The following is a 27,152-nucleotide window of genomic DNA, read 5'->3' on the forward strand; positions in this document are numbered from 1 at the left end:
ATTTCCAGGGACTGATTCTGGGGCGGGATCCCTGACATTGCTGTGCTTGGTTGAAGATACACAGCCTCTCCATACCTTGGGTGAGAGAAAGGGGATGTTAAGTGAGGTGGAGAGGAATAGAATGAGAAGATATTTGTCTTAAGTTTCAGACTCAGAGAATGTCGGAGCTGGAAGGGACCATTTTACAGATGGGGACAATAAGGCCCACTAAAGTGAGGTAATTTATTCAAAGGCACACATTCAGTTGGGAATAGAAACTCAATTAGAACCCGGGTCTCTTGACTTTTAAACAAGGGCACTCTTTAGTTGAAGAGGAAATCCCTATTCTGCTCATAGTCTATTTATGGGTGCAGACAGCCCAGGAATGTTTCACTTGATATAACCAGCGTCCACAGCACAATGCCTCACACACGGTAGTTGCTTAATAAATGTTCTCTGAGTTGTGTTTTTCAGGACAGACAGTGACACCTCCGCAGAGGACCCACCCCCTGGGCTCTTGTGTGGAGGCTGAGTGACGGAGATACACACAGACACGCACAAACACACACCAGAAAAGAGGGGCAGCTGGAAGTTACATCATCCTCAGGCGGGGATCATCAGGATGGTTAAACACAAGGATCCATACATGGTTATACTGCGCTCAGATAAAGCGGAAGGAGCCTTGCGAGAGGTTTCCAGGACCTAGGAGGCAATGAATCCCGCCTCTGCCACTCACTTGCTGTGTGCCTTTGGGTAGATCGCTTTCCCTCTCTTGGTCTCCTTAATTAACCAGTCTCGTACCCTACAGAAAATAAATTTCGTCACCAGATAAAGCGAAGTGCTCAACAAGCTATGGCTGCTCAGCAGTGGGCAGGAAAGCACCGCGTACAAACACGTGGAGAGCGCCGGAAAGTCTCCGGGGTGCGCACTGCGATAGGGCGTCTGCCCCGCCCCTGCCCTTGGCTCCGCCTATCGCGTTCAAGTTCAGTCCCTGATGGACGGGGCAGAGAGGTGGGAGGAGGGAGGAAGCGGGCCAAAGCGTTGCTTCGGCAACGCGACGCACCGGAGGGAGAGGCATTCAGTGGTCGTTTTAAGGCAGGCGGGGGATTACCCCAGAAATCCAGGAGGCAATGCAATGTCCAAACCGAAGGTAAGAAAAGGCCGAGCCAGCAGCAGCGCTGCCATCCTCCCCCAGGAGGAAGACGAAGCTGCCAAAGGACCACAAACGCCAGCATCGGTCGTGGGTAGGGGACAGAGGAGAGAACTCCTCCTGAATTGCGCATGTTTTTGAATGCCCTGGTGAGGGAAGGGAAACGTAGGGCAAGAGACTACAGATCCCGGCATGCATTGGGCCGCTAAGGCTGTCCTGGGCCGCGGGAGAGAAACACGTTCTCTTCTAGTGGTTGTGGGAGTGTCCTTCACCGAAAGGGGGAGGAACTTATGCTGTTACTTTTACTCCCAGGATTCCATCACTTTCTAGGAACCTTTTTCCCGTCTTTTCCCTTTGCTGCCAAGTCTAAGACGTTCCTTGGATGCGGCCTGTGTAGTCAGGGTTCTAGGCCACGTGGAGAGATGGGGGTTAAGGGCTAAAGAGGTTGTCAGCTCCACCTCCTCGCGGGGTGGGAGGGGCTTACAGGATCGCCCTTGAACTTACCTCCTCTCCTGTCTCCCTTGATTGGTCGCGTTTCAGTTCATGGGCTGTCCAAAAGCCCAGGCCCAAGGTCTTGCAACGTAGACTTAAGTGTCAGACCTGGAAGAAGACCTAAAGATTTGTTTAGTCTAATTCTTTCACTTAATTTTTTAATCTGTTCTTTAAAAAAAAAAAAGGCATTTCATTCATGCCTTTTGTTTTTACATCACAATAATTAATTTGCACTTTTCTTTATTATTAGTGATATTACTAGAACTGGGCAATTTACCCAGTTCCTTTAGTACACAGTCCCACTTTCAAGTCCAAAACCCACCATGGGCTCCAGTCTTAGGCACCCTGGCTTCAGGGATTCCATTTCAGGCTGGCTTTCTTGTACCACCCCACCTGCAATGCAGCTCCAAGGGTACCATGGCTCAAACCAATACCCTATCCAGGCCCATTTGAGCTGGAGGGATAAAAGAGAGGGAGCAGGGTTAAGGATGGCCCTTCCCCTTCTTGCCAGTTTAAACCATGGCATCTTAATTTGGGTGAACTAGGATCTTCACCCTTTGGACCAGGGGTGGGAAACCTACAGCCTTGAGACATGTGGCTATCTAGGTCCTTGGGTGTGGCCTTTTGACTGGGTCCAAGTTTTACAGAACAAAAATAGTTTTTGTCAAATTGGGAGTTTTTTCACACATAGTTAAAATGTTTTTGGATCTCTCTGGCCACAACTTTTCAGTTTCCTTTGCTGGATCCTTATACATAGCCCACCCCCTAAAACTGGGTGTTTATGTCTATGTCTATACACACACATATGTATGTGTGTATATACATATATACATGCATATACAGATATAATATATAAACTCATTCTACATATGTGTGTATACCTATACATATACACGTATGCATATATACATACACACATGTATACGTGCATACATATATAATCCCCTGAGGCCCTGTCCTGAATTCTCTTTTTCTACATCTCCTCTCTTAATCTTACCTCCTTCCATGGATTCAATGATCATGGGTATGAAGATGACATAAACAGCCTTAGTCTCTCCTTAGCCCCAGACCCACATCACCACATCCAAAATAGAACTCATTACCTTTTTCCCCAAAACCTTCTTCCTACCTCCCCTGTTTCTAATGATGATATCCATAGTCCTTCTGGTCACTGAAGAGCCAGCCTCTACCCTTCACTCTTGTTTCTCATGAACAGTTTGCCAAGTCCTGTCAGTCCCTGCTGTATCTTTTGAGCCCATGACCTTATCCATTCACATCACCTCCACCCTTTCTCCTCCTCCAGGCCTCAAATCATTCTCTTCTCCATGAGATTCCCTACATAGCTCCCGAGGTGTTATTCTAGAAGGACAGGTCTGTCCCATTCTCTGTGCATTGAGAAAGCTCCTGTGGCTCCCTGTTGTCTCCAGGTTAAAACACAGCTCCTCACTCTGGCTTCAGCCTACCAGCACTATGCATTATCTGTGTTTATACCCAAACTGGAAGTCTTGGCTATTCCCTCTCCCTCTCAGTGCCTTTGCCCTCATCTGGAAAGCATTTATTTCTCACTTCTAGTTAGTATAATTCCTAACTTCCTTTTTTTTTTTTTGTTTTGCTTTTTGGAGGGCAATTGGAGTTAAGTAACTTGCCCAAGGTCACACGGCTAGTTTTTTTGTGTGTATGTGTTAAGTGTCTGGGACTGGATCCAAACTCAGGTTCTCCTGACTCTGAGGCCAGGACTCTACTCACTTCGCCACCTAGCTGCCCTGCTAACTTCCTTTTTTTTTTTTTCTTTTTTAAGCAATCGGGGTTAAGTAAATTGCTCAAGGTTACACGGCCAGTTATTTCTGGGTGTGGTGCTAGGTATCTGAGCCCGGATTTGATCCCCAGGTCATCCCGACACTGGAGCTGGTGCTCTTACTCGCTGAGCCACCTGGCTGCCCCGCTGCTAACTTCTTTTAAAGTTTAGGTGAAGAGCCACCTCCTACTGAAGGCTTTTCCTGATCCCCTCTGTTTCTAAGCCCTCCCCCCACCCCCACCACACCTGCCCCAATTACTTTGTATTTTATTTTGTATATACTCTCCTTATTTGTGTACATGTTGTTTCACTGACAGAATGTAAGCTCCTTGATGATGGGCGGGGGGGGGGTCCTGTTTTGTTTTCATATCCACAGTACCTGGCACTCAGGAGATAATCAATGCTTATTAATTCGTTGGTTTGGTTCAGTCTAACCCTGGGGCTTCTGTAACTTCTCCATTTTAAAGAGGGAGAAACTAAGGCACAGAGAGAGGAAGGGACTTGTCCCAGGTTTTGTGACTAGGTGATGATTTATGATCCAAGAACAAAATCATCCCACATCTCTGCAGAGACAGAGACCAGCCTCATGAGTCCTCTTTCCCTGTATCTGGTAACAGTTTAATATTTGGTAGGATATGTGGGGCTCTTTGCTGCCCTGCTGTACACCTGTAAGGAAAGGGTCCTCCTGCTGCCTTGTACTCCTGTCTGGTGGAATTGTTGTTGATCTCCTGCCTCCTTTTTTTAAATTCCAGAATCAGTACGCTAAGAGCCATGGTGCACCAAAGGCGAAAGAGCGGTGAGTGGCCTGGCTTTGGAGGAAGGCAAGAAGCAAAGGACTTTGGTTGTCAAGTTCCAAGGCCAGAAGCAATTCTATAACACCTGGTTTCACCCATTTCTAAAGCAGTCCCATTTCTGTCATCTCACTTGATCCTCCCCACAACCTCTGGGAGAGTTGGCAGGGGCTTTGTGGCCCTTATTTTATAAATGAGAAGGTGAGGCTCAGAGTTGTTCACCCTGATGTATTCAGCCTGGCTAGAGAACTGGGTGACTAGAAGCGCAGAATAATGTTTGATTTTGTAATTGTTCCAAAGTCATTCCAGCTGAGCAGTTGTGGAAAGAACATTGGCTGTGGAGTGAGAGGGCTGGGTTCAGATCCTGACTGTGCCCTTATTATTATCTCTGTGACTAGGCAAGTGGCTTAATCTCTCTGGGCCTCAGATTCCTCATTTGTAAAATTTAGGGGTCAGATAATCAGATGACCTTGAAGGGAATTTCTAGCTATAATTTTGTGATCTATAATACCTTCTATTTCCCTGAGTAGGGCCTCATTTTTCCCCCATATGCAAAATGAAGGGATTGGGCTGGATGGCATAGAAGTTCCCTTTTAGCCCTGACAGCCTGGGATTCTTAAGTGTGTGTGAGATAAACTTTATTGTGTATTTTATTTGACTGGCAACACTAAAATCTCTTCCCTTATCTTCTTTCTTCATGCTCCTCCCACTCCCCACATTGAGTCTAGTTGTTGTTCACTCCTAACTTTTAAAAATTGCAGGATCCTAAGACCCTGGTCTTGGGATTCCAAATTCTGAAGCTAGCCAAGGGAGTTGGAAGAAAGGTTGGAAAGGCTGTGGTGGGAGGCAAGGGAAGGAAGGAGAGGCCCAGCAAAGAGACTTAGAACCTTCTTTTCATATCCTTCTTCTGCTTCCCCAGACTTTCCCTTGGAAAGCCATTGACTTTCTGAAATTTTTGATGTGGGTCTGTCTCTTAGGGACCAGAAAGTATGTATCCGATTCAAGTGCACAGTCATGAATACTCTTACGGATGTCCTCCGACGAAGACCTGGATGGGTGGAAGTGAAGGAGTAAGACTTCCCTTACCTCTCTGCTCTGAGTGCACCCTGCTATCCTTTGGGTTCCCATTTTTCCCTTGGTTAAGGAAAGGAGGGGGTAGCTCTTGACCATTCACATGTTGGGAGTCACCATGAAGAAAGCAATCTGCTGGAAACACACTATGCTTAAGGGTCTTTTTGTCTCAGCCCCCAGTTTAGTGGATGAACTGCTCAGGGTTGAAGAGCCTAGAGATGTTATAACCTCTTTTCTGTGTCACCAGTGGTTTTCCTATAGAGAGTAGAAAGGAAAAAGCCAGGAGCCTACTTCCCTACCAACCCCTATTTCTGCTGCCCCTCTCCAAGCCAAAAGGGAATTGTGACAGGAAATCTTAGCCCTACCATAGGGAGTCAGTAGGGACTCTCCAAGTTGCTTCTTTGTACCCTGTGGAACTAACTCCTTTGAATTTAGTTCTGGGTACTCACTCATCTGAGAACTCATTCATTTGTGAGACCTTTTCATTGAATTCTAGAATATTTTTCTTTTCTTATTTTCTCTCTTATAGTTGAGGAATGGGGGTCAAGGTTTCCTTTTCCAGTTGACCCTCCATCATCTGTTCTAATGTAATGTTCTGAAGTAGATAGTGAACTGGACTTGGAGTGAGAGGATCTGTGTTTGAATCCAGGAAAAGTCAAGACCTAAATCCAGTTCCCTTGATTCCTTGTCCAGAGGGGTCTTTCTCTACTGCCCTTGACCTACAGGTAGGCCTTCTCTGGGCCTCAGACCCTGCCCTCTCAGTAATCAGAGAGTAAGAAGGTAGAGTCTTGGCTTTTCCCCACCCACTCTTAATTATTGTGACTAGAATTCTTCAGAGTCCCTTGGTGACCAAAACTCATGTACCCTACAGTGAGGGGGAATGGGATTTCTACTGGTGTGACGTCAGCTGGCTTCGGGAGAACTTCGACCACACCTATATGGATGAGCATGTCCGAATCAGCCACTTCCGAAATCACTATGAGGTGAAGCATTTGGGGGAGGGAAGAGCCTGGAGAGGCTTAACGGGTACCCCATGAAGGATTGGACTTGTCCTTCTTTGGGTCATTCTCCTTTTCCCAAATTGTTTGAGTTTCTGGAATATCCATGCTGAAGGGAACTGTTTTCTCCAGGCAGCAATATAAACCGAGCATGGAGACTAGTAGCATAGGCCTTGACCTGGCCCATGACCACAAGGGTTCAGGTTGGATGTGGGAGGCTGGAGGTGAGGGGCATGGGGTGGATGTCAGGCTCCCAGGTAGGAGAGGGGACTGGCTAACCCCATTTCTATATACCTTAGCTAACAAGGAAGAACTACATGGTGAAGAACCTGAAACGCTTTCGGAAGCAGCTGGAGAGAGAAGTGGGCAAATTGGAAGCAGCCAAATGTGACTTCTTCCCTAAGACTTTTGAATTGCCTTCTGATTATCATCTCTTTGTGGAAGAGTTTCGAAAAACTCCTGGCATCACCTGGATCATGAAACCAGTGAGTCCAAGAGAGTCATCCTTCCCCCCTCCTCTCCCTGCTCTGTTACACACACACACACACACACACACACACACAGAGGGAGGCTGTGGTTCTAGGGCATCAGAGAAATCAGTCTATGGGACTCAAAGATGATGAATGTGCCCCCTGTTACTTCTCAGTTGATTTTCTTTGGAAGTCAGCAAGAGAACTGGGGAGAGCCCTAGGTTTGGAGGCAGAAGCACTGGACCTGAAGCAGGCTCTGCTGCTGAGGACCTCTGTGACCTTGGGCCTGTCATTTCTCTGGCCTCAGTTTACTCCTGTGTAAAATGAAGGTGTAGGAGCACATGATCACTAGGGCCTTTCTAGCATTGCTAGTGTACACTTCCTGTTTGCCCAGCCCTGTTCCTAGCCCTGTGAGGGAGGCAAAGAGCAGAAGTCTCTCTTTGGGAGTTCCCAAACCCCTCCCCCCCCCCCCCCCGTGGATGGTTGAGGGTGGGTGGTGGCACCAGACAGTATGAAATAAAATGTCAGGATGAGTAGGGAGAATATATGGGATAACAGGGAGAAGTGCTGGATTTGGAAGTTTTAAAAGGCCAAGACGACTTCTGCTGCTACTGTGTGATCTTGGGCAAGTTACTTCCTCCTCCAGGCCTTAGTTTCTTATTCTGTAAAATGAAGAGACTAGACCAGACAGTCTCTACAGTCCCTTCCAGCTCTGCCATTTGTATACCATTGTGTACTATTATTGTTGCATGTCCTCTGGCGCTCATATCCTCTTTGCTGTTACCTTCCATTTTTGGAGAGTTCTTAAAGGGCACATGCCAACTCAAGCTATAGCTTATTCTTCCTGCCCTCCCTCATGCAGCACAAGAATGGCCATTTCTAGGGTAACAGGGCATCCAGGTGGCTCCATGGTGCACAGAGAGCTGGGCCTGGAGCTAGGAAGACTCATATTCCTGAGTTCAAATACAGCCTCAGACACTTAATAAGCTATGTGTCCCTGGGCAAGTCACTTAACACTGTTTGCCTCAGTTTTCTTATCTGTAAAAATGAGCTAGAGAAGGAAATGACAAGCCACTCCAGCACAAAACCCCAAGTGGGGTCACAGAGAGCCAAACACAGCTAAAAACAAATGAACACCACTAGGGTAATGAGGCATATCCTGACTACATCCCCCTTGATAACTGAACCCAGAGAGCAATTCTTGTTGGAGAAGTTCCCAGGATTCGGCTTTCTGAGAGATGACATGCTCCCTGTACAGGAAAGTTGTGGATTTTGATTAGGGACAAGGAGATTTCTGGGCTAGAGAAAGAGGGAGCCTGTAGAGAGAGACTACAAAGGCTGCAGCAGGATTCTAAAATCTTATAATGTTCATGAAACTTCCTCAGAGCAAGAAGTGACAGCCAGACTATGGAGAAGAGACAGAACTGGGGGATGGTCTGAGCAGAGGTTCAGGCTTCAAGTGGATGAAGCTGCCCTAGTTGAACTGTGCCAGAGACTTTTCAATGCCCTCCTTACAGCAGAAAGTGAGTCTATCCAGGGATTGTTTCTTAAGTGTTTCCCATCTTGGAAAATGAGATTTTTTTCCAACTTGGAAATAAGATCCTATTCCCTAGGCAAGGGTGGAGAACTTTTGACCTTGAGGCTGAATGTGGCCCTCTAGGTCCTCAAGTGGGGCCCTTTGACTAAATCTAAACTTCACAGAACACTTTTATTAAAGAGTAATAATAATTATATCATAATTAGTATCATTATATATTATGTATAATTAATATTTTTATTAAGAGCCACAGGCTTCCCACCCCTGCCCTAGAGTGTGTATATTTGTAGAGATTCTCTTTCCTATTCCTTTTCTAATAGCTTTGTTCTTAATTAAATATTGTAATTTAAAAATGGATGTCCCTTCTCTGGTTTGCTAGCTTAGTTTAAGTGGAATTTAGCTAATTTTAGAGGTTCCCAGCTAAGCCTAGATGGGGAATGGAACATAGGATGAGTCTAGCATGGGACAGACATGGACTACATTTATGGGGGTCTGATCTGGGATATTTAATGATATTCATTGAGTATTGGTCAAGCATTAAAGTTACCTTCTGAAGACTTTTTTGGATCTAGGCTTCATTGATTTTTTTCCCCCTTTTCATTTGTATTGACATATGTTGTTCTTTTTGTCCTTTATGTTCTCTAGTATTTCTGCCTCCCCTATCCCCTTTGCCTTGTAATAAAGAATAAAAAAAGGGGGAAAACACAAGTTCAGTAAAACTGATGATAGCAACCTGTTCTGACAATATCTGACAACATTTCCACACCCAGTGATATGCTGGTAAACATTTTAACAATTGGTTATCTAAAGGGAAAAAAGTATGCACAATAACACTTTTAAGTTTAATCTGCAATTAACATTTTCTCAGTCACTTTCTGAAGTCTAAAATCACAAAACAATAAATCAAGCCTGATTTCTAGCATTTGCCAGTTTTTGAGATATAATTTCTCACACTGAAAATTTAACAAACAGCTCTCTCAAGCTGGCTGGAGCTGCAGCACAGCCTTGTGCCACAATCAGTATACACCCAACTCAACAAAGAAGAGATTGCATTTTCTCATCTGTTCTCTGGGGCCAAACTTGATCAGTATAATCAGTTTTGTTTTATTGTTCTTTCTAGTTACGTTATTGTGTTCATTGCACATATTATTTTTCTGGGATTGCTTACTTCACTCTGTATCAGTTCATATAAATCTTCCCATGCTTCTCTGATTTCTTCAGTCATTGTTTCTTATGGTGTGGTAATGCTTCATTGCATTGATGTATCACAATTTGTTTAACCATTCCCAAATCAATAGGCATCTACTTTGTTTCTAGGTTTTTGGTACCAAAAAAAGTGCTGCTATGAATATTTTGTTGTCTGTGAGACCTTTCTGGTTCTGAACTCTTTAGAGTGTATGATTAGCAGTAGAATCTCTGGGTTAAAATGCATGGACATTTTAGTCTCTTATTTGTAGCATGATGCCAAATTGTTTTCCAGGATTTTGGGATCAATTCACAGCTCTATCAACAGTGTATTAGTGTGCATATCTTTCTCTAACTTCTTCAATGTTTACTTTTCCATCTTTAGTCATTTTTACCAATGTGATCTTGGTGATCTTGATAAAAATCACCTGTTACACCTATGTTGCTGTAAGTATATCAAAGGCAGCTTCCTAATTTGTTCAGAGAAAGCAATAATGGTCAAGAAGATAATGGAGGTGACAAAGGGTGGTCCCATGTGACTCCAAGACCTTTCCTCAAATATGGCCTGAGATCAACTAACTCTCAAGAGGTACAGACTCTGATTAAAGGTGAGAAGACTTTCAGGCTAGAGGGAGGAAGAGGGGAGACTTCATAGCCAGATGCTATAGTAGTGACATCCAGGAACCACAAGTCTGAGCAATTCCTGAGACCTCACAGGGCAAGAGGAGGAAATATCTAGACTTTCAAAAGTGAGACATGCTGCATGGAGATCCAGGTGTTACATAGCTGAAGCAGGCCAACCTCCATAAGGCTGTAGCAGAGACCTTACCATACCCACCCCAGATAGAGAGTCCTTTCAGAGATTACCTCCCAGGTTGAGCTAAGACCTTATGCCATCTCCCCTCACGTTCTAGTGTATTTATTTTTTTAAAGCAATTGGGATTAAGTAACTTGCTCAAGGTTACATGGCCAGTTATTTCTGGGTGTGGTGCTGAGTATCTGAGCCCAGATTTGATCTTCAGGTCATCCCAACACTAGAGCCGGTGCTCTTAGTCGCTGAGCCACCTGGATGCCCCTTAAGCAATTGGAGTTAAGTAACTTGCTCAAGATTACACGGCCAGGTGTTTCTGGGTGGGTGCTAAGTGTCTGAGCCTGGGATTCGATCTCCAGGTCATCCCGACACTGGAGCCAGTGCTCTTACTCGCTGTGCTACCTGGCCGCCCCTCTAGTGTATTTTTGCAGAGATTATTTTTCCCTATTCTTTTGCTAATTGTTTTGGACCCTATTAAATGTTTGAAATTGTAACTTATGTTAAATAGTTTAAGTGATTACAGAATTAATTAGAATGAAGATTATACTAAATGAATATCTTGGTCATCCTTATCAAAAGCTGGTCATCAACAAATTTTTAAGTGTCTCCTTGTGTGCCAGTGACTGTTCTAGGAGACAAGGTTCTAAAAACAATGATAAAATGTTCTTTCTGTTCTCAAGGAGCTTACGTTCTGTCAGGGGAGACAGTCTATACATTTATAAGCATATATAGTACAAATACAAAATAAATACTAGGTAGTTAAATACAATATAGTTACCAAGGGAGAAAGGACACAATCACATTAGGGGGATCAATAAAACTATCCTGGAGAGAAGTTGGCACTTGAGTAGAGACTCAAGGAAAGTGAAGGATTCTTTAAGACAGAGGTGTGGGTCCTAGGCATGGGTATAGCTAGTACACAAGCAGGGAGAGAGATGGGAAGGGAGTGCAATATTTGAGGGTCAGGATGAGGCCAGTTTCTCTGGACTATAGAATGTGGGAAGGGGAGTAAAGTATAATTAAGCCAGAGAGATGGATTATTAGGTGTGTACTGTATGCAAAGCAAAAGCTAAGTGCTTGGGTTAGAAATAGAAAACTGTGGACAGACCTTGTTCACACAGAGCTCCTAATTTAGAGGGGGAAACAGCACATAAGAGATTTCAGCTGCAAGTCAGATGGGAAGGGTCCATAGTCCTTAAGTACAGCAGCAAAACAGGTGGTTATGTGTCTTCTCAGATGTTGTTTCTGTTAATAAAATCCTATCTGTTTCTTATTTTGAATCATATGACAGTGTCAAGGACTTTGATGTTAAGAACTTTCTTTTCTGGGTCTCAGGAAGTGGGGGCTTTAGCACCTGCAGAGGCATTTGTCACCCCACATTTTTGTAGGGGCTGCTTCCTATGATATGATTGAGGGCTGGACTGAAAGCAGGGCTTTGTGGCCTGGGGGTAGGAGAGAGGTTGATACTGCTGTTCTTGGAGTTCTTGGGTACAGGGTCTTAGACCATCTTCATCAGGCTGCAGGGAGAAAGGAGGGTGAAGGGGTGCATTGGTTTGACTCAGCTGGCACGTGCTACCTATTGTCTCTCATTCAGGATACCTTGCTGTTGGAATGAATGAATGAATAATAAAGCATTGACTAAGAGTGTACTAATGGCCAGACACTTTGCTAAATAGTGGAGGTACAAATCCAGGCAAGTGAGAAAGTCCCTGCCTTCAAGCATCTTAGATTTACACTGGGGAAGGCAACACATAAAGAGTAGCTAGAAGCCAGGGGAATAAGTTTGGAATTTGGCTTGGAAATGTATGGGAAGTACTCAGAGTCCTGGTTTGGTCAATGCAAAGTGAACATTCACCTACAAGGGCCCAGGGTCCCAGGGGCAAAGTCCAGGTGGTTTTGTTGGAGGGGTACAGAAGAGTTTATATTCTGTCCTGGAGGCAATAGAAATCTGCTGATATTTATTGTGAAAGGGAATAACCTAGATCTGTGTTTAAGGAAAATCACTCAAACCCTCTTTGGCAGTTGTGAAAAGAATGGATTAGAGTGGGAAGAGATGAAGCAAGAGATCATCACAACACCTAGGCCAGAGGTGACTGTGTGACTTTCTAGGGGGCAGATATAAGAAATGTTATAAAGGTAGAAATGGCAAAATTCAGCAATTGATTGGCTATGCAGGCTGATACATGAACGGGTGAGGACTTGAGGGTAACACCAAGGTTATAAAGCTGAGAGACTAGAAGAATAGAGGGGCTTCTGACAGATATAAGGAAGTTCTGAATAGGGGTAGATTTGGGGGAAGAGATGGTCACTTCTCTGTTGGACATGTTGAGTATAAGAGGTCTCTTTCAAAATGTCCAGTGAGAAAGTAGGTGATATAGGACTTAATCCTACATCACCAGAAAGAAGCTGAGATTGGACATATAGAACTGTGAGCAGCTGTATGGATGTGATAATTAAAGCCATAGGAGCTGGTGAGGCCAAGAATTGAGAGAGTGTAGAGAAAAAGAGGAGACCCCTAGAACAGTCTTAGAGGAGCACTCATAGGTAGGGGGCATGATATCCAGAGGAAATAGGGAAGGAGTTGTCAAATAGATAGGAGAACCAGGAGAGAAGAGTGTCACAAAAACCCAGAAAGGAAAGAGCATCCAGGGAGAAACGGGGATCAACAGTGCAGATGCAATAGACAGGTCAGGAAGGATAAGGACTGAGAAAGGACTGTCAGAATTGGTAGGCAAGAAATGGTTGGTAAATAGTTTCAGCTGAGTAATGAGGTTGGAAGTCTGTTGAAGACTAAATTAGAGCTCTGGAGAGGAGTTTAAGCAGCTTTCTCTAGGAGTACGGCCAAGAAATGGAGTAGAGATATAGGATGGCAGGTTGAGGGGATGGACAGGGAGAGGGATGCAAGTATGGAGGAGATTAGGGCATGTTTGAAGGCAGTAGAGAAGGAACCAGAACCAACCAGAGATGAGAAGATGTGTATGAGTGTGTGAATGAGTGTGTGTGTGTGTGTGTGTGTGTGTGTGAGAGAGAGAGAGAGAGAGAAAGAGAGAGAGAGCCCGAGCGAGAGAGCGCACGCTATATTAAGTTATTAAGTGCTACATTTTTGCTGGGTACTGTGCTAGGTAGAAACAAAAAATAAAACAGTCCCTACCTCAAGGAACTTCCATTCTATTGGTAAGATACCATGAATATTTGTAATGGGGATCTAGCACAGTCATAAACATAATAACTATGAAATTAATTTGGTAAGGGGAGGCACCAGCAGCTGGGAAAGCAAGAAAGGACTTATGTAGGAGGTGTTGCTTGTACTGGATCTTGAAGAAAACTATGGATTTTCAAGAACTGGAGGTGGGGAGGGACTACAGTCCAGGCATGGCAGGGACAGTCATCATAGTGGCACAAAGACAGCAGTGAAGGATCATGTATGAGGAGAAGCAAGGACACTCTGGCTGGCCTGGAGAGTGTGGAGAGGAGAGCAGCATAGCTTCCCTCTCTTGGTCCTTCCCCATCCTCCCCCCTTATCCCCTTGCTGCACAGAACAGAGGGACTTTGTCTGGGGTGGGATGCTTATTCCTCCTACCCCCCAAGAGTCAAGGTTACTCTTAAGGTTCAAAGAAAATAAAAAAGATTTATCAAATAGTCCTATTTGATACTCCTATAGGAATAGGAAAAAATTATATGTTTATCCATTGCTCAATAAATGAATGATTTGTGATAAACTAATGGCTAGGGAGAAAGAAACAGGTTACATGCATAAATCTTGCAGAAAGGGTATTCCTTGTAGTCAGTAGTGGTCTCAGGATGGTGGATCTCAAACAGGCTCCTCAGACCTGTTTTGAGTTGGTTGCTACCAGCTCTCTGAGATACTGGCCAGTGGAGGGAAGTGGGTAGATTAAGAGAAAGGGGAGTAGCTCAGCAATAGGCTAGTGGGGAAAAAATGTTGTAACCCCCAGGAATTTCAGGTGCTGAACCATAGATGGCTTACCACCAGCTATAGTAGGTGGGGTGGAGTGAGTGGGATTGGAGGTAAATAAACTTCATAAACTCAGAGTCCCTTCCTTCCTTCCTTTTTTGACATGGCTGATGTGGAAATTTTTTTTGTTGACTATACATGTTTATAATTTTTAAAAATGCTCTTTCTTGTCTTCTCGTTGGGGGAGAAAGAATTCTGAAATGAAAATAAAATTAAAAATAAATTTAAAAAAATTTTTTAAACTCAAAAACCTCTTCCTAAGATGGCTTTCAGATTTCTTCTTTTTATATAAAAAGGGTCCCATTTTTGAAATAGAGATATTTCAGATTTTCTAATTCTGAGAGATTCCTGAGACAGTGTTTGGGTGTATCGAATGGTGAGAATGGGATCAAGGGTTCATCTGTCTTACCTCTGCTTAGGATAGTAAATGTGTTATTTACAAGAACTAGGTAGGGTGCAACAAAAAGTAACTTTACTTGGACTGAAGTGGGAATTAAGAGCTTCCCCAAAATTTAGTAATGTAAAAAAAAATAGTGAATTGAGGAGGTAAGTGGAAAATAAACAATTAGAGTAGCCTAAGGAATTTTCTTTGTCTCTAGCCTAACAGAAAGGCCTTGGGATTTGCTTCTCAAAGGAGAACAATAGCACCTTTGCTTTAAAGAGTACCCCTTTTCCCTTTCAATTCTAGGTATAAATTCTGACCCAGATAGGATGGGAGAAGGGGAATTTCACAGTGAGTCTAATGTCGAAAAGAAAAAGATTTCAGTTTTCCAATGTAACTACCCATGCATGTACATGTTCTCTGGCAAGAAATAGCAACTCTTTTACATTCATTATGGAAAGTTGGCATTTGCAGTTGCAAATCTCCTAAAGAGCAAACACATTCTCACATATATTTTTGATCAGGGGTATGCAACTAAGACCAGAGAAGTTTGAGATCCTGATTCTGGGTGCATAGTTCCCAAGTCTTCATATCAAGACTGGCACTATTGAATGGATGAGTTGAACATCAGTTCAACTATAAACTGTAATTTCTACTGCCTACTTCCAGGAGGAGCACCCATGGAGGCCAACCAGAGCAAATTGTACATTTATTAGAACTTCTGGCGTTAGAATAGCCTTTGATCTAGTGTGGGAGAGGCTGCTGCTACATGGGTGCAGCTGAGGAGGTGATGTTTTATTATGGATTGTTTCTTGGCTTTTATTGGTTCTCTACCAAGAGTAGTGCATGTTCTACTGTTCATTGTGTTTTGTTTGTTCTTGTTGGGAGGTAAATCTGCTTTGCCAAGGAGACATTACTAGCACTCAAGGAAATGTAGTTTTGAACTAAGGAAGTGGGGTTTTGCAGTAGATCCGAAACTGCAAGACAGCACTCTTAAATCTGAACTGTATCAGGACTCTGAGATTGGTGGAGCTCACCAGTGAGGAAAGAAGAATTGTCTTGATTGTATATGGGCCTGAATTAAAATACTTTATGTTTTGTATTTTTAAAATTTGAAATAAAGTTTGACTTGTATGCAGTGTATTAGCCTAAGAGCTTGCCTTCCCTTTTTGTGGAGTCTTAGACAGGAGCTATATATTCTTATGTTCCCATGGGAGACCCTGAGCAAAGTGAGTAAAATTCTAATTTTCTCATGGGAAAGCCTGGGTGGAGGCCTAAGCCACACAGAATGGTTTGTGACTGCAAACTCAATATGAGTCAACAATGATAGGTCAGCCAGGAAATGTAATGTGAACTGCACTAAGAGGCTGAGCTTTCAAGAAGAAAGAGGTGAGAGGTTTACTAGAGTCTACCCTGTGTAGAATATACCTAGAATATATTCTACAAACATCCATTAAATGCCTCAGGAAGCTAGGTGGTAGAGTAGATGGAACCCTCAGCCTGTAGTCAGGAAGAGCTGAAGCTGTGTGACCCTGGGCAAGTCAATTTAATCCTGTTTGCCTCAGTTTCCTCATCTGTTAAAAGAGCTGAAGAAGGAAATGGCAAAGCACTCTAGTATTTTTGTTAAGAAAACCCCAAATGGGATCATGAAGAGTTGGACACGATTGAACAATAAATATATCAGACAATATGCTAGGTGCTAGGGATACAGAATGAAAAACCATCCCGGCCCTTGGGGAATTTGCATTTTATTGGGGGAAATAATATGAAAGCAGATAAGTAAGTATGAAATCTATACAAAGTAGTTAGGCATAGGTCAGCACCCAGAGTGACAAAGCCAATATATGTTAGAGATAGGACTTGACCCAGGTCTTTCTAAACTCAGAGGTCATCCATGATGACATGCTGCTTCTACAAAGTAACCACAGTACAAAGTAATTGGGGTGGGAGGGAGGGTGAATTGGGGGACTAGCATTTGGTGATGTCAGGGTAAGCCTTGTATTGGAATTGGGTCTTGAGCTAAACCACTGGAGGAAGCTGTTTTCTGTGAGGCCCCAGGGAAGAAGTGAATTCTAGGCATTGGGGACAGCCTTTCCAAGGGCACTGGAGATGGCAGGTGGAATGCTGTGTTATGAGGAGCAATAACTGGGCCAGTTTGGCTGGAATGTAGAATATGTGGTTCAGTAAGCCCAGAAAGGTAGTCTGGAACCAGACTGTAATGAACTTTTGATGCCAAACAAAAGAAGCGGTATTTGATCATAGAGACATCTTGGAGGCACTGAAATGTCTTGAATGGAGTAATATGGTTAGACCTTTGCTTTAGGAACATGTTTGACAGCTCTGTAATGGGTGGATTAGATAGGATAGATACCAGAGGCCAAGAGACTAATTGAGAAGCTATTGCAATAGTTCAGGCAAGATGTGATGAGGGTCTGAACTATGGTGGGAGCTGTGTGAGTGGAAAGGAGATGGATGTGGGAGATGTTGTGGAGGTGAAATCAACAAGACTTGACAACTCATTGGATGTGGGGGTTGTTGTGGGAGAAGGAGAAAGTCAAAGATGACTTCTAGATTACAAACCTAGGTAGCTATAGAGATGGAGGTATCCTCAGCAGAAGGAGGGAAGTGATGCATTCCATTTGGGGCACTACATTTCTGAAAGGGTTTTGATAAGCTGGAGGTCATCCATTGGAAGATTCTGCAGTCAATGCCATATGAGAGTGTGTTAAAGGAACTGGGGATCCTTAGCCAGTAGAAAAGAGATCAAAGAAAAAGAGAAGGGACTTATATGCACAAAAAGATTTATAGCAGCTCTTTTTGTGGTAGGAAAGAATTGGAAATTGAGGGGATGCTTATCAATTGTAGAATGGCTGAGCAAGTTATGGTATGTGGTATGATTGTGCTAATAATAGATGATTGTGCTAATAATAGATGATAAGGGGGATGGTTTCAGAAAAACCTGGGAAGACTTATATGAATTGCTGTGAAGTGAGCAGAACCAGGAAAACATCACATGTAGTAACATTGTAACAGCAGTATTGTAACAGTGATTCTCAGTGAAAGACAAGCTACTCTGATCAATGCAGTGATCCACAACTCCAAAAGACTCATGATTAAAAATGTTAACCACATCCAGAGAAAGAACTGATAAACTTTAAGGGCAGATTGAAACTTTTTTAACTTTCCTTATTTTTCTTGCTTTTTTTTTTGCATCATATCTAATATGGAAATATGTTTTATATGACTTAACATGTATAAAGGATATGATATTGCTTGCCTTCTCAATGGATGGGGGAATAGAGGGAGGGAGAGAATTTGGAACTTAGAATAATAAAAATTAATGTTTAAAAAATGTGAAACAATCAGAGCTGTTCCAAAGTGGAGTGGACTGGAGGTCATGGGTTCCCCTTCATTGGAGGTCTTCAAGAAAAGGCCAAATGACCGCAATTGAGGGTAGTGCAGATTCTTTTTTAGTTATTAGTTGAACTGAATGACCTCTGAAAGGTTCCTTCCAATTCTGAAATTCTGTGATAAGCCCTCTAAGATTACAATCAGTCTTTGTAAACCCAGAGCTTCAATTTGGGACCATGCTGTATGTCAGAGAAGGATGGGTAGGATTTGGGCAAATGAAGGGAATAATGTAAACACAGGTAGGGAAGGAGGAAGTCCCACAGTATATGTTTAGAGGACTCTATGAGTTATTTGATTTGGCTAAAAGGAACATGGAGCATATCGTAATGAGAGAGGGGACTAGAAGCAGAGATATGATGAAGATAGCTCTAACTGGCTTTGTAATGCTGGATTGTTAAATTTTCAGTGTGAGCATTTATACCTCAGAAATCCACAGTCTATAAATCAGGGCATCATTTATTGCCTATACTTAAGAAAGTGTTAATAATGCAGATTAAACATACAAGTGTATTTGCATACATCCCCCTCCCCCTAGTGAAACATTTACCAGCACCTGCCTGTATTGCTCAATAAACAGAGTAGAAGGTTCAGAGAATGAAATCATCACTAGGCCTGATAACTGGAGGCTAATCGATGATGATGATGATGGTGGTGGTGGTGGTGGTGGTGGTGATGATAGGCATTCATATAGATTTGCACAGTGCTTTACATCCATTATTTCATTTGAGCTTCATAATACTCTTGGCTGAAAGGTAGGGTAGGGTCAGATTGTGAAGAGTTTAGACTTTTAATTTATAGGCCCTGAGAAGTCGGGATCAAATATGTCTATTAGGAAGATGACAAAAACAGCTTGTTCTGGGTGTGTTGGAGGGGAGAACAATGATGGGGAAGGGAGAGATTGGGAACTGTGTGACCAGCACAGTAGTCAGGAGAGGTGAGCAGCGCTTGACCTAAAGCTAGACTTCTGGGAGTGAAGCAGAGGAGGAGAGCTTCTGTATTCTGAACACTCAGTAGGTTATTATGCAAATAAGCACTAGAATCCGAGGCCTGGATGATTCCAACTAGCTATTATCCACATTGACAAAGGGTAATTTGTGCTAATTGGTAACTAGAAACCCCATATTAGACTGATTCTCACAACCTCAATTAACAGCAGTGAAGGGAATATCATTAAGAGGAGTTAGTCTGTAAGGAGAAGACTGTAATGGAGGCTTCCTCCACCTCTTAGCTGGAAGGTTACGTTTTGTCGATGAGGCACCTTGGGCCCTGAGGTCAGCTGGCTCTCCTCCCTCCAGCCACAGGTCGAGGCATAGAGTGGGAAGAAGACCAGCCTTGGAGTCAGGAGAACTGAGTTCTGATCCCAGCCCCACCACTATTAGCCAGGTGACCTTAGGCAAGACATTTCTTTCTTTGGATATTTATTTTCTTATTTTCAGAATGGGTTTAATTCTCTCTGGCCTGCCGAAGTCACAGGTTGTTGTGAGGATCAAAGAAGGGAGTGTATATGGACATGGGAAAGTACAGTTGAGGGAGGGAAGTGTGTTAATCCACCCCCCCCATCCTCACCCCATAAAAGAGGGCTGGTTCTAGATCTCTAAAGTTGCTCTGACGTTCTATGTTCTAAATTTTTATGAAATTATTATCAAATTCAGGAGTCTGATCAGAGGCCTGGAACATTCCGTGATCTGCCTTTATCAGCAGAGCTGCTCCCATACAGATATTCTATTTCACTCTTCAATGGTTAGCAGACTCTCCCCTCACTCTTATATACCTCATCCCTTGATATGAGTTTTCTACTTCCCAAGAGCAAACCCCTTGCTACTCAGTCTCATTCCTATCCACCTGAGCCCTACCCCACCCTACCCCACAGTGTCCCACTCCATATCTATCTGCCCCTTCCTCCTAGATTTCCTGATCTGTAATGAACAAACTTCCCTTCATTTTAGACCTCTTCCTCCTGTGGGCCTTCCATCTTCTGCCACTCACAGATGTCCCTACTGTTGCCATCTGAACACTCTCCCAAACCCCCACTGACTCAGTGGTCCTGGAGAGAAAGTTTGAATCCTCCTTGCTCTCCATTGGCACTTCCAGACTCTCCATCTACCACCATCACTAAGCACCACCACTTCTCTTTCTTTCAAGTTCACTCTATCCAAATTTATCACCTAACTAAATTTATCACCCAATTCAGGTCCTTGTGACTATTAACTGATGATCCTCAGAATGACCCCTCACCCCACCCCTTTCTTAATGAGTTGGACATATGGGTCATTGTTTCCCTCTCCATCTCAGTTCTTATCTTCATTCTAGTCTATCAACATACATGTCAATGTTCCCTCCAGTACTCTGACATTCCAGTTCTTCAGTCTGTTCAACTCCCATGATCAGCTTCTCCACTTACTCCACCTCAGCCACAGTCAAGGGTGATCACCTTGTCATCACCTGTAAGTATTCTACCCCTCCCCCCATCAAGAACCCTGAAATTCCTTTGTCTGGTCATAATTTATGATTCCACGTCTCCTTGTGAACCTGTAGCATTCTTCATTTTCATGGTGACCACCAGTTCCTCCACCCCTCAGTACCATCCTCACTCCTACTTTGGATACATTCTCCTCCCTTCCTCATACAGGCCTGTTAAGGAACCAGCTCAGCTCTATGCCATTTTATACTCTTGAATCCCTTGTATCTTTGTCTTATCAGTGCAGATGCCTTGCTAAACCCCAACCCCCATATTCCTGGCTTGACTTGTCTCTTCTGTTCTACTCATAGACTATTGAACAAAGCTGCCAGAAGCCATGCAGCTATGCTGACTGAGTCCTTTACCATAGCAAGGCAATCCTTTTATTCCTTTCTGATAATTGATTCTTTTTTGCACTTTCCACAATCACTGTTCCAGACCTTCTCTTCTCTGTCCTCCCACAGTGCAGCTCTAACTACCCTTTCAGCTGAGGACCTCACCTCATATTTTACTGAGAAAATTGACATCATTTGCCCTAGAGCTCCGTCTTCTCACCTCTCTCTTATCATGCCTTGAAATCATTCTGCCATTCCCCCAATATTCTCTGTACTTTATTCTCTAATGATGAGATGGTTCGTCTCAACAAGGACAACTCTTTGACATGTATCCTTGATCCCATCCTCTCTGATTTTCCCTGGCAGATTTTCCCCACTAGGATCACCTCTCTTTAATCTTCCATTTCTCCCTATTACAACCTTTCCTTGCTGCCTGCAAACACAATGAGATCTCCTTAATCCTTAAAACTACCTTCTAGAGTCTTCCATTCCCCCAAGTAATACTCTGTATCTCCTCTCCTTTCCTGAGTCAAACTCTTTGAAGTTCCATTCTCCATGCCTTCATTTCTCCTCTTCCTATTTTCTAACTCCTCTGCAATCTGGCTTTTAATTTCATCATTCAACTAAAACCACTAGTGACTGTTGACCCCCTTCTCTTCCAAGATGCTTCCTCCTCTGTGACCTGCTGCTCTAACCTGGTTCTTCTCCTATTGGTCTGATAACTTCTTTTTGGTCTCCTTTGCTGCCTCATCATCCATGCCAAGTTCACTTACTGTGGGTGTTCTAGTCCTAGGCTCTGTCCTGAGGCCTCTTATCTTTTCTCTGCAGACTGTTAGTTATTGACTTCATGAGTATTCACAGGTTCAGTCATCATCATCTCATGCTGGTGGCTCTCAGTTCTTCAGCCTGATTCTCCTGAACCCCAGTCCCATATCACCAGCTGCCTGTTGGACATTTCAAATTGAATCTCTTGTTAGGAATCTCAAACTCAACTTGGCCCAGATAGAACTGTCTTCCCCCTCCCCCTTCCCAAACCCATCCATCTTCTGATCTTCTGTGTTGCTGTTGAAGACACCACCATCCCTCCAGTCATCCAGGTTCAGGAATCTCTGCGTCATTCATTCTCAGTTCCTCACTCTCATCATCCCACATATCAAATCACTTACCAGATCTTGTCAATTCTTTCTCCACGACATTTCCCCCATATGTCCTCTTCTCTCCAACCACCCAGACACCCCCACACGGTCCCTCCCATTTTAGGCCCTCATGACCTCACATCTGAACCATTATTGCAACAGCATCCTCATGAGTGGCCCAGCCTTAAGTCTTCCCTCCTTCAAATCCACCCTCCATACAGCTATCAAAGCAGTTTTTCTCAAATATTAGATCTAACCATGTCACTCCCCTACTAAGTAAAACCCTCTTATCTCTAGGATCACATATAAATGTATCTTTTGAACATTTCGATCTCTTTACCACTTGACCCCATCCTACTTGTCCTGACTCATAAGGTTCATAACAGCTTACTTGCTGTTTCTCACACACTTCATATTCCTTTGCCTTGGAAGCTCTCCCCCCTCCTTCCCCTCCCCCGATGAAGTGTGTTCTGTCCTTGCTTCCACTTGTTGGAATTCCTGGTTCTCTTCTAAACTCAACTCAAGTGTGCCATCTACATGACTTTCTGTCCTGCTAGTCTGCATTTTGTATGTATTTTGTGTATGATCACATATGTACAAATTAGGATGCAAGGCCTTTGAAAAGGCCCTTGAGGGCAGGGACTGTTTCATGATTTATCTTTGTATCCCTTGCACCTGGCACAGTGTCTGGCATATTGTCGGAGCTTAATAAATGGCTTGTGGATGGACTGATATGAGGCTATAATGGTCCAGGATATCCTGTTTTCTCAGGCATATTCGGAAAACCGACTTTTATAAGGCTGCCCTGGGTTTCAGCACTGGACTTAGAGTCAGAAGCCCTGGGTTTTAGTGTGGACTCTAACATTTACAAGCAATGTCTTCTCCCCAAACAAGCTATGTAGAACCTCAGTCTTTTCTTCTAAAATAGGGATAATATAATTCCATTCTACCTCCCAGAGTGGTTATGAGGATCAAATAAGACAATGGATGGGAATAGGTAACAGTAAAGTAAGTACTCTATATGTGTAAGTGATTTATTTTTATATGTTATATTAGTAAGGGGCATGAAGTGACATCGGGGGCCTTGGAAGGGCCCAGCCTTGGCTACCCTTAATGACATGGATATCAAATTTTCCAGGAGAGCTGTTTAAATCCAGCTGTCTTCCTGAATGATTTCATCCCACTCCCCATTGACCATAGTCAATTGATTTGAGTTCAGGGATTGCAAGCACATTTTAAGAGCAAACAACTTAGTAAATCTCTTGCTAAAAAAACAGTTATGTCATATAGTTCAAAGACATTAAAAATGAACTGAATGCTGTTTGGATAATGGAGCACTGACTACTAATCACACCTTCTGTTTCTGGGGCACTTTTCACATGAAAGTGCATTGAGGGAGGATAGCAGGGACAGAAGGGTCTATTCAACTCAAGTTAGGAACCCTAGGCTTGCCCAGGGCCCAGCATCTCAGGGCCTCTGCTCAGCATGGCAGGTAGGCTTGGGTTGGGAGAAGGAAGAGAAGGAAGGAACAAAGTGCTAAAGGAGTGATTCTTCCCAACTAGGTAGGAATGAAATTTTATCTACCTACCTACCTATCTATCTATCTATCTATCTATCTATCTATCTATCTATCTATCTATCTATCTATCTGTATATCTATATTTACACATATGCTATGTATATATGTGTATATATACATACACAGTGAGACACATGTACATACTCATATGTGAATGAAAAGACATTTTAAAGTGAATTTTATGTGCTCTCAAGTAGTTCATGTTCAAAGTTTCAGCTGTAGATTGAAAGGCCTCATAGATCTTAGGGCTTAGCAGCAAAGCAGATAGTAGTGTGTATATATATATTTTTTTCTTTAATTTTTTGCTTTTTGGAGGAGTAAAGACAAGGCAGTTGGGATTAAGTGACTTGCCCAAGGTCACACAGCTAGTAAGTGTTAAGTGTCTCAGGCCAAATTTGAACTCAGGTCCTCCTGATTCCAGGGCCGGTGCTGTATTCACTGCGCCACCTAGCCACCCATATTCTTTTTTTTTAAATAAGTTTTTATTGATGTCTTATGTTTTTTACATCATTATCATTTTCCCCAGTCCCAGAGAGCCATCTCATATAACAAATAGCATTTTTATCTTTTCTTTGATGTTATTTTCATTGATAAAACCCTATCCATTTCTGATGTTGAACTATTTGACAATGCCAAGGACTTTGGTGGCAAGAACTTTCTTTTTTTTTTTTTTTTGCCTTTTGGAGGGCAGTTGGCGTTAAGTAACTTGCCCAAGGTTACACAGCTAGTTTATGTGTGTGTGTGTGGGGGGGGGGTGTTAATTGTCTGAGGCCGGAACCAAACTCCGGTCCTCCTGACTCTGGGGCCAGCGCTTTACTCACTGCACCACCTAGCCACCCAAGAACTTTCTTTTCTTGGTTTTCTGTAGCTGTGGCTGCTGAGGAGGCAGGGGCTGCAGAAGCAGTTTTCAGGTCACGTCTACACAAGGGTCGCTTCCCTGGATGATGGCTACAGTGGGTAGACTGGAAGCAAGGCTAGTGGTTTGGGGTGGTATTGCTGTTCCTAGGACTCTTGAACTAGGAGTCTTAAGCTGGCTTCATTGAGCTTTAAGGGGATGTATTGGTCAAGATGTAGAATATAGGGGCAGCTAGGGGGTACAGTGGAAAGAACCTGACCTGGAGTCAGGGGGATTCATCTTCCTGAGTTAAAACCTGGCCTCAAACACTTATTGTGTGATCCTGGGCAAGTCACTTAACCCTGTTTATCTCAGTTTCCTCATCTGTAAAAATGAGCTGGAAAAGGAAATGACAAACCACTCCTGTATCTCTGCCAAGAAAACCCCAAATGGGGTCATAGTCAGACATGACTGAAAACAACTGAACCACATCAAGATGGTGGTGGTGAGAGTTTAACTTACTAGAAATATATTGTATATCCCTCCCTCAGGGTTCCTTGTTAAATCAGTTAGGTCTGCCTACTTGTTTGTTGGTGAGCAGTGGGTGAGGGTGGTTGGTACCTTCCCTACAGAAGTTGCTCCCCTAGCTGATGGCTGTTCATATTGGAAGGGAAAGAGAGCCAGGGGCCTGGGAGATGCTGTTGTTCCTTGAATTCTTGAATTTACCTTCTAGGTGATGGCAGTTGGTCAGCAATTGTTGATCATGATGACAATGGCAGGGACATTCTCTACAGGGATTGTTTTCCTGGTGATGGCTGTGGGGACCAATATGGAAGCAGGGTTGGTGATCCATACACACATGCAATTTTTTTAACCTATTAAAGTTTACAGCCTCACTAAGACTTTTGGGACACACTGTTTGTATACTCTCTCTCTCTCTCTCTCTCTCTCTCTCTCTCTCTCACATACACACACACACACCACATATACACACACATTGATATACTCACATATTCAGAACATATATGCACTCACATTCCAGACATTCCTATACACACCCTTCCCCTTAAAGATCTAATCAAACATTGTCTTTTCTGCTATTTGCTTTCTTCTCCCAGGTGGCCAGGTCCCAGGGAAAAGGCATTTTCCTTTTCCGGAAGCTCAAAGACATCATGGACTGGAGGAAGGTGAGATTCTCTTCTTTCTTTGTCCCCTACTATCAACCTTGATTCCCCCAAATGAAAGCATTTCTCTCCTCAGTTCCTGGCTTTGAGATGATCTTGACCATAATCCACCATGTTCTTTGGTCCAAAATCATCACCTTCATCTCTGGGGTCCTAAAAACTTACTCCTTCATTTTTTACTCCCCTTTGGGACAATGAGACCTAGACCAGGAGACCACCATTGTTCTGTGTAACCTATGACAAATGGGGTTGGAGTAGGAGGTCCCTAAGGTTCCTACCCTGTTACATGGCATTGGAAAACCTGCCCTCTTGGACCTTTTCTAGGAGTATGTGGGGATGGAAGAGCAGCAGTGGAAACTGTAGCCAGCAGGGACTGGCATCCCAGGGCAATTGCCCTTCCCTTGCTCTCTCACCAGAGGCAGGGAGGAAGAGAAAGGTACCATATGTGTAGGAGTGCACCTGACTCCCAGCTTGGCAATGGGAGCCATGAGCTGTAGCCAGTCCGGGACACTAACCCCATGGAAGCCATGTGTGTGTGGAGGCTGGCAGGGGGCAGGTGGACTGGAGGGGAAAGCCCAGGGTGGGACAGGGAGCTCCCCATCATATCTCTTCTAGCGTGTGCCAGTCATGAAGGAAACAGAAGTTGGGGCTTTGTGTCTGTCAGGATGTGGGCCGTTCCGATGACCAGAAAGATGACATCCCAGTGGAGAACTATGTCGCTCAACGTTACATCGAGAATCCCTATTTGATAGGAGGTAGAGTGGCTCCCTGTGCCCCACCCAGTCCTCTTTGACTAGTCAAGCAATAGCCTTTTACTGGGGACCCTTTCTTTGTCCAGCCTGGTACTAGGCCTTCTCCGAGAGACAGAGTGGTTTAAAGCCCAGCTCCTGCCCTCACAGGGCTTACAGTATTTCTCTCCTCTCTTAGGAAAAGAAAATACAAAAAGACATGCAAAGATTCCTAAGAATTCCATGCAAAACAAGTAGATATACAGTAAGACTATAGAACCTCACAGAAGGGAGAAGTCACTGTGTGGGATAATACTCAGGGAAAGATGGAGGAGGAAGTGTGATGGGTAGAATCTTGGCATCTAAATCTTGCAGTTGGAAGAGACCTCAGACTTTATATAGTCCAACTCCCTATGTGATGCATGAATTCCTTCGAGAATATCCCCAAGATACGACCCAGCCTTGGCTCTATCATAACAAGTGACAGGGAACTCACCATCCATCATTGTGCAGCTCTGATAGTTGGTATTCTCTTTCTTAGTTTGAGCCAGAATTGGCTTTTTACCCTCTGTTCCTATTTCTGCCCTTTGGAGTCAAGCCAGATGAGTTTCATGCGTCCTAGCCTATAGTTGAAGACTGTGGTCTTCTCTTCTCCAGGCCAGATATCCTCACTTCCTTCAAATGTTGGTCATGTGACCCAGATTCAATGCTTCCTTCCCTACCCCAGTCACTCTAAATTCACTTCAGGTTGTCAGTAGCCTTCCTATAATGTGACAGCTAGAGCTGAACATAATGCTCTAGGTGGAAGGACAGACAAAAGGACTCTCACTGTCCTCATTCTGGGGACTGTGT

The 27,152-nt window shown here is 43.7% G+C and overlaps 1 protein-coding gene across 1 annotated transcript in view; it reads left to right on the forward strand.

Annotated features, from left to right (window-relative positions):
• Positions 1–63: 63 nt before the first annotated feature.
• The window catches only part of TTLL9 (tubulin tyrosine ligase like 9), a 42,095-nt gene continuing 15,006 nt past the window's right edge, over positions 64–27,152 (forward strand). Inside the window, exons 1-7 of the mRNA XM_069073911.1 lie at positions 64–1,129; positions 4,169–4,212; positions 5,185–5,277; positions 6,150–6,261; positions 6,576–6,761; positions 25,507–25,575; positions 26,237–26,327. Coding sequence (XP_068930012.1) covers positions 974–1,129; positions 4,169–4,212; positions 5,185–5,277; positions 6,150–6,261; positions 6,576–6,761; positions 25,507–25,575; positions 26,237–26,327 — 751 coding nt within the window. The 5' untranslated portion in view covers positions 64–973. The remainder of the gene's footprint in view (positions 1,130–4,168; positions 4,213–5,184; positions 5,278–6,149; positions 6,262–6,575; positions 6,762–25,506; positions 25,576–26,236; positions 26,328–27,152) is intronic.

The sequence above is a fragment of the Petaurus breviceps genome, unplaced genomic scaffold (assembly GCF_028583685.1).
Source record: "Petaurus breviceps papuanus isolate PSGF00001 unplaced genomic scaffold, PetGlider_PUasm1.0 90879, whole genome shotgun sequence".
In the NCBI taxonomy this organism is placed as follows: domain Eukaryota; kingdom Metazoa; phylum Chordata; class Mammalia; order Diprotodontia; family Petauridae; genus Petaurus; species Petaurus breviceps.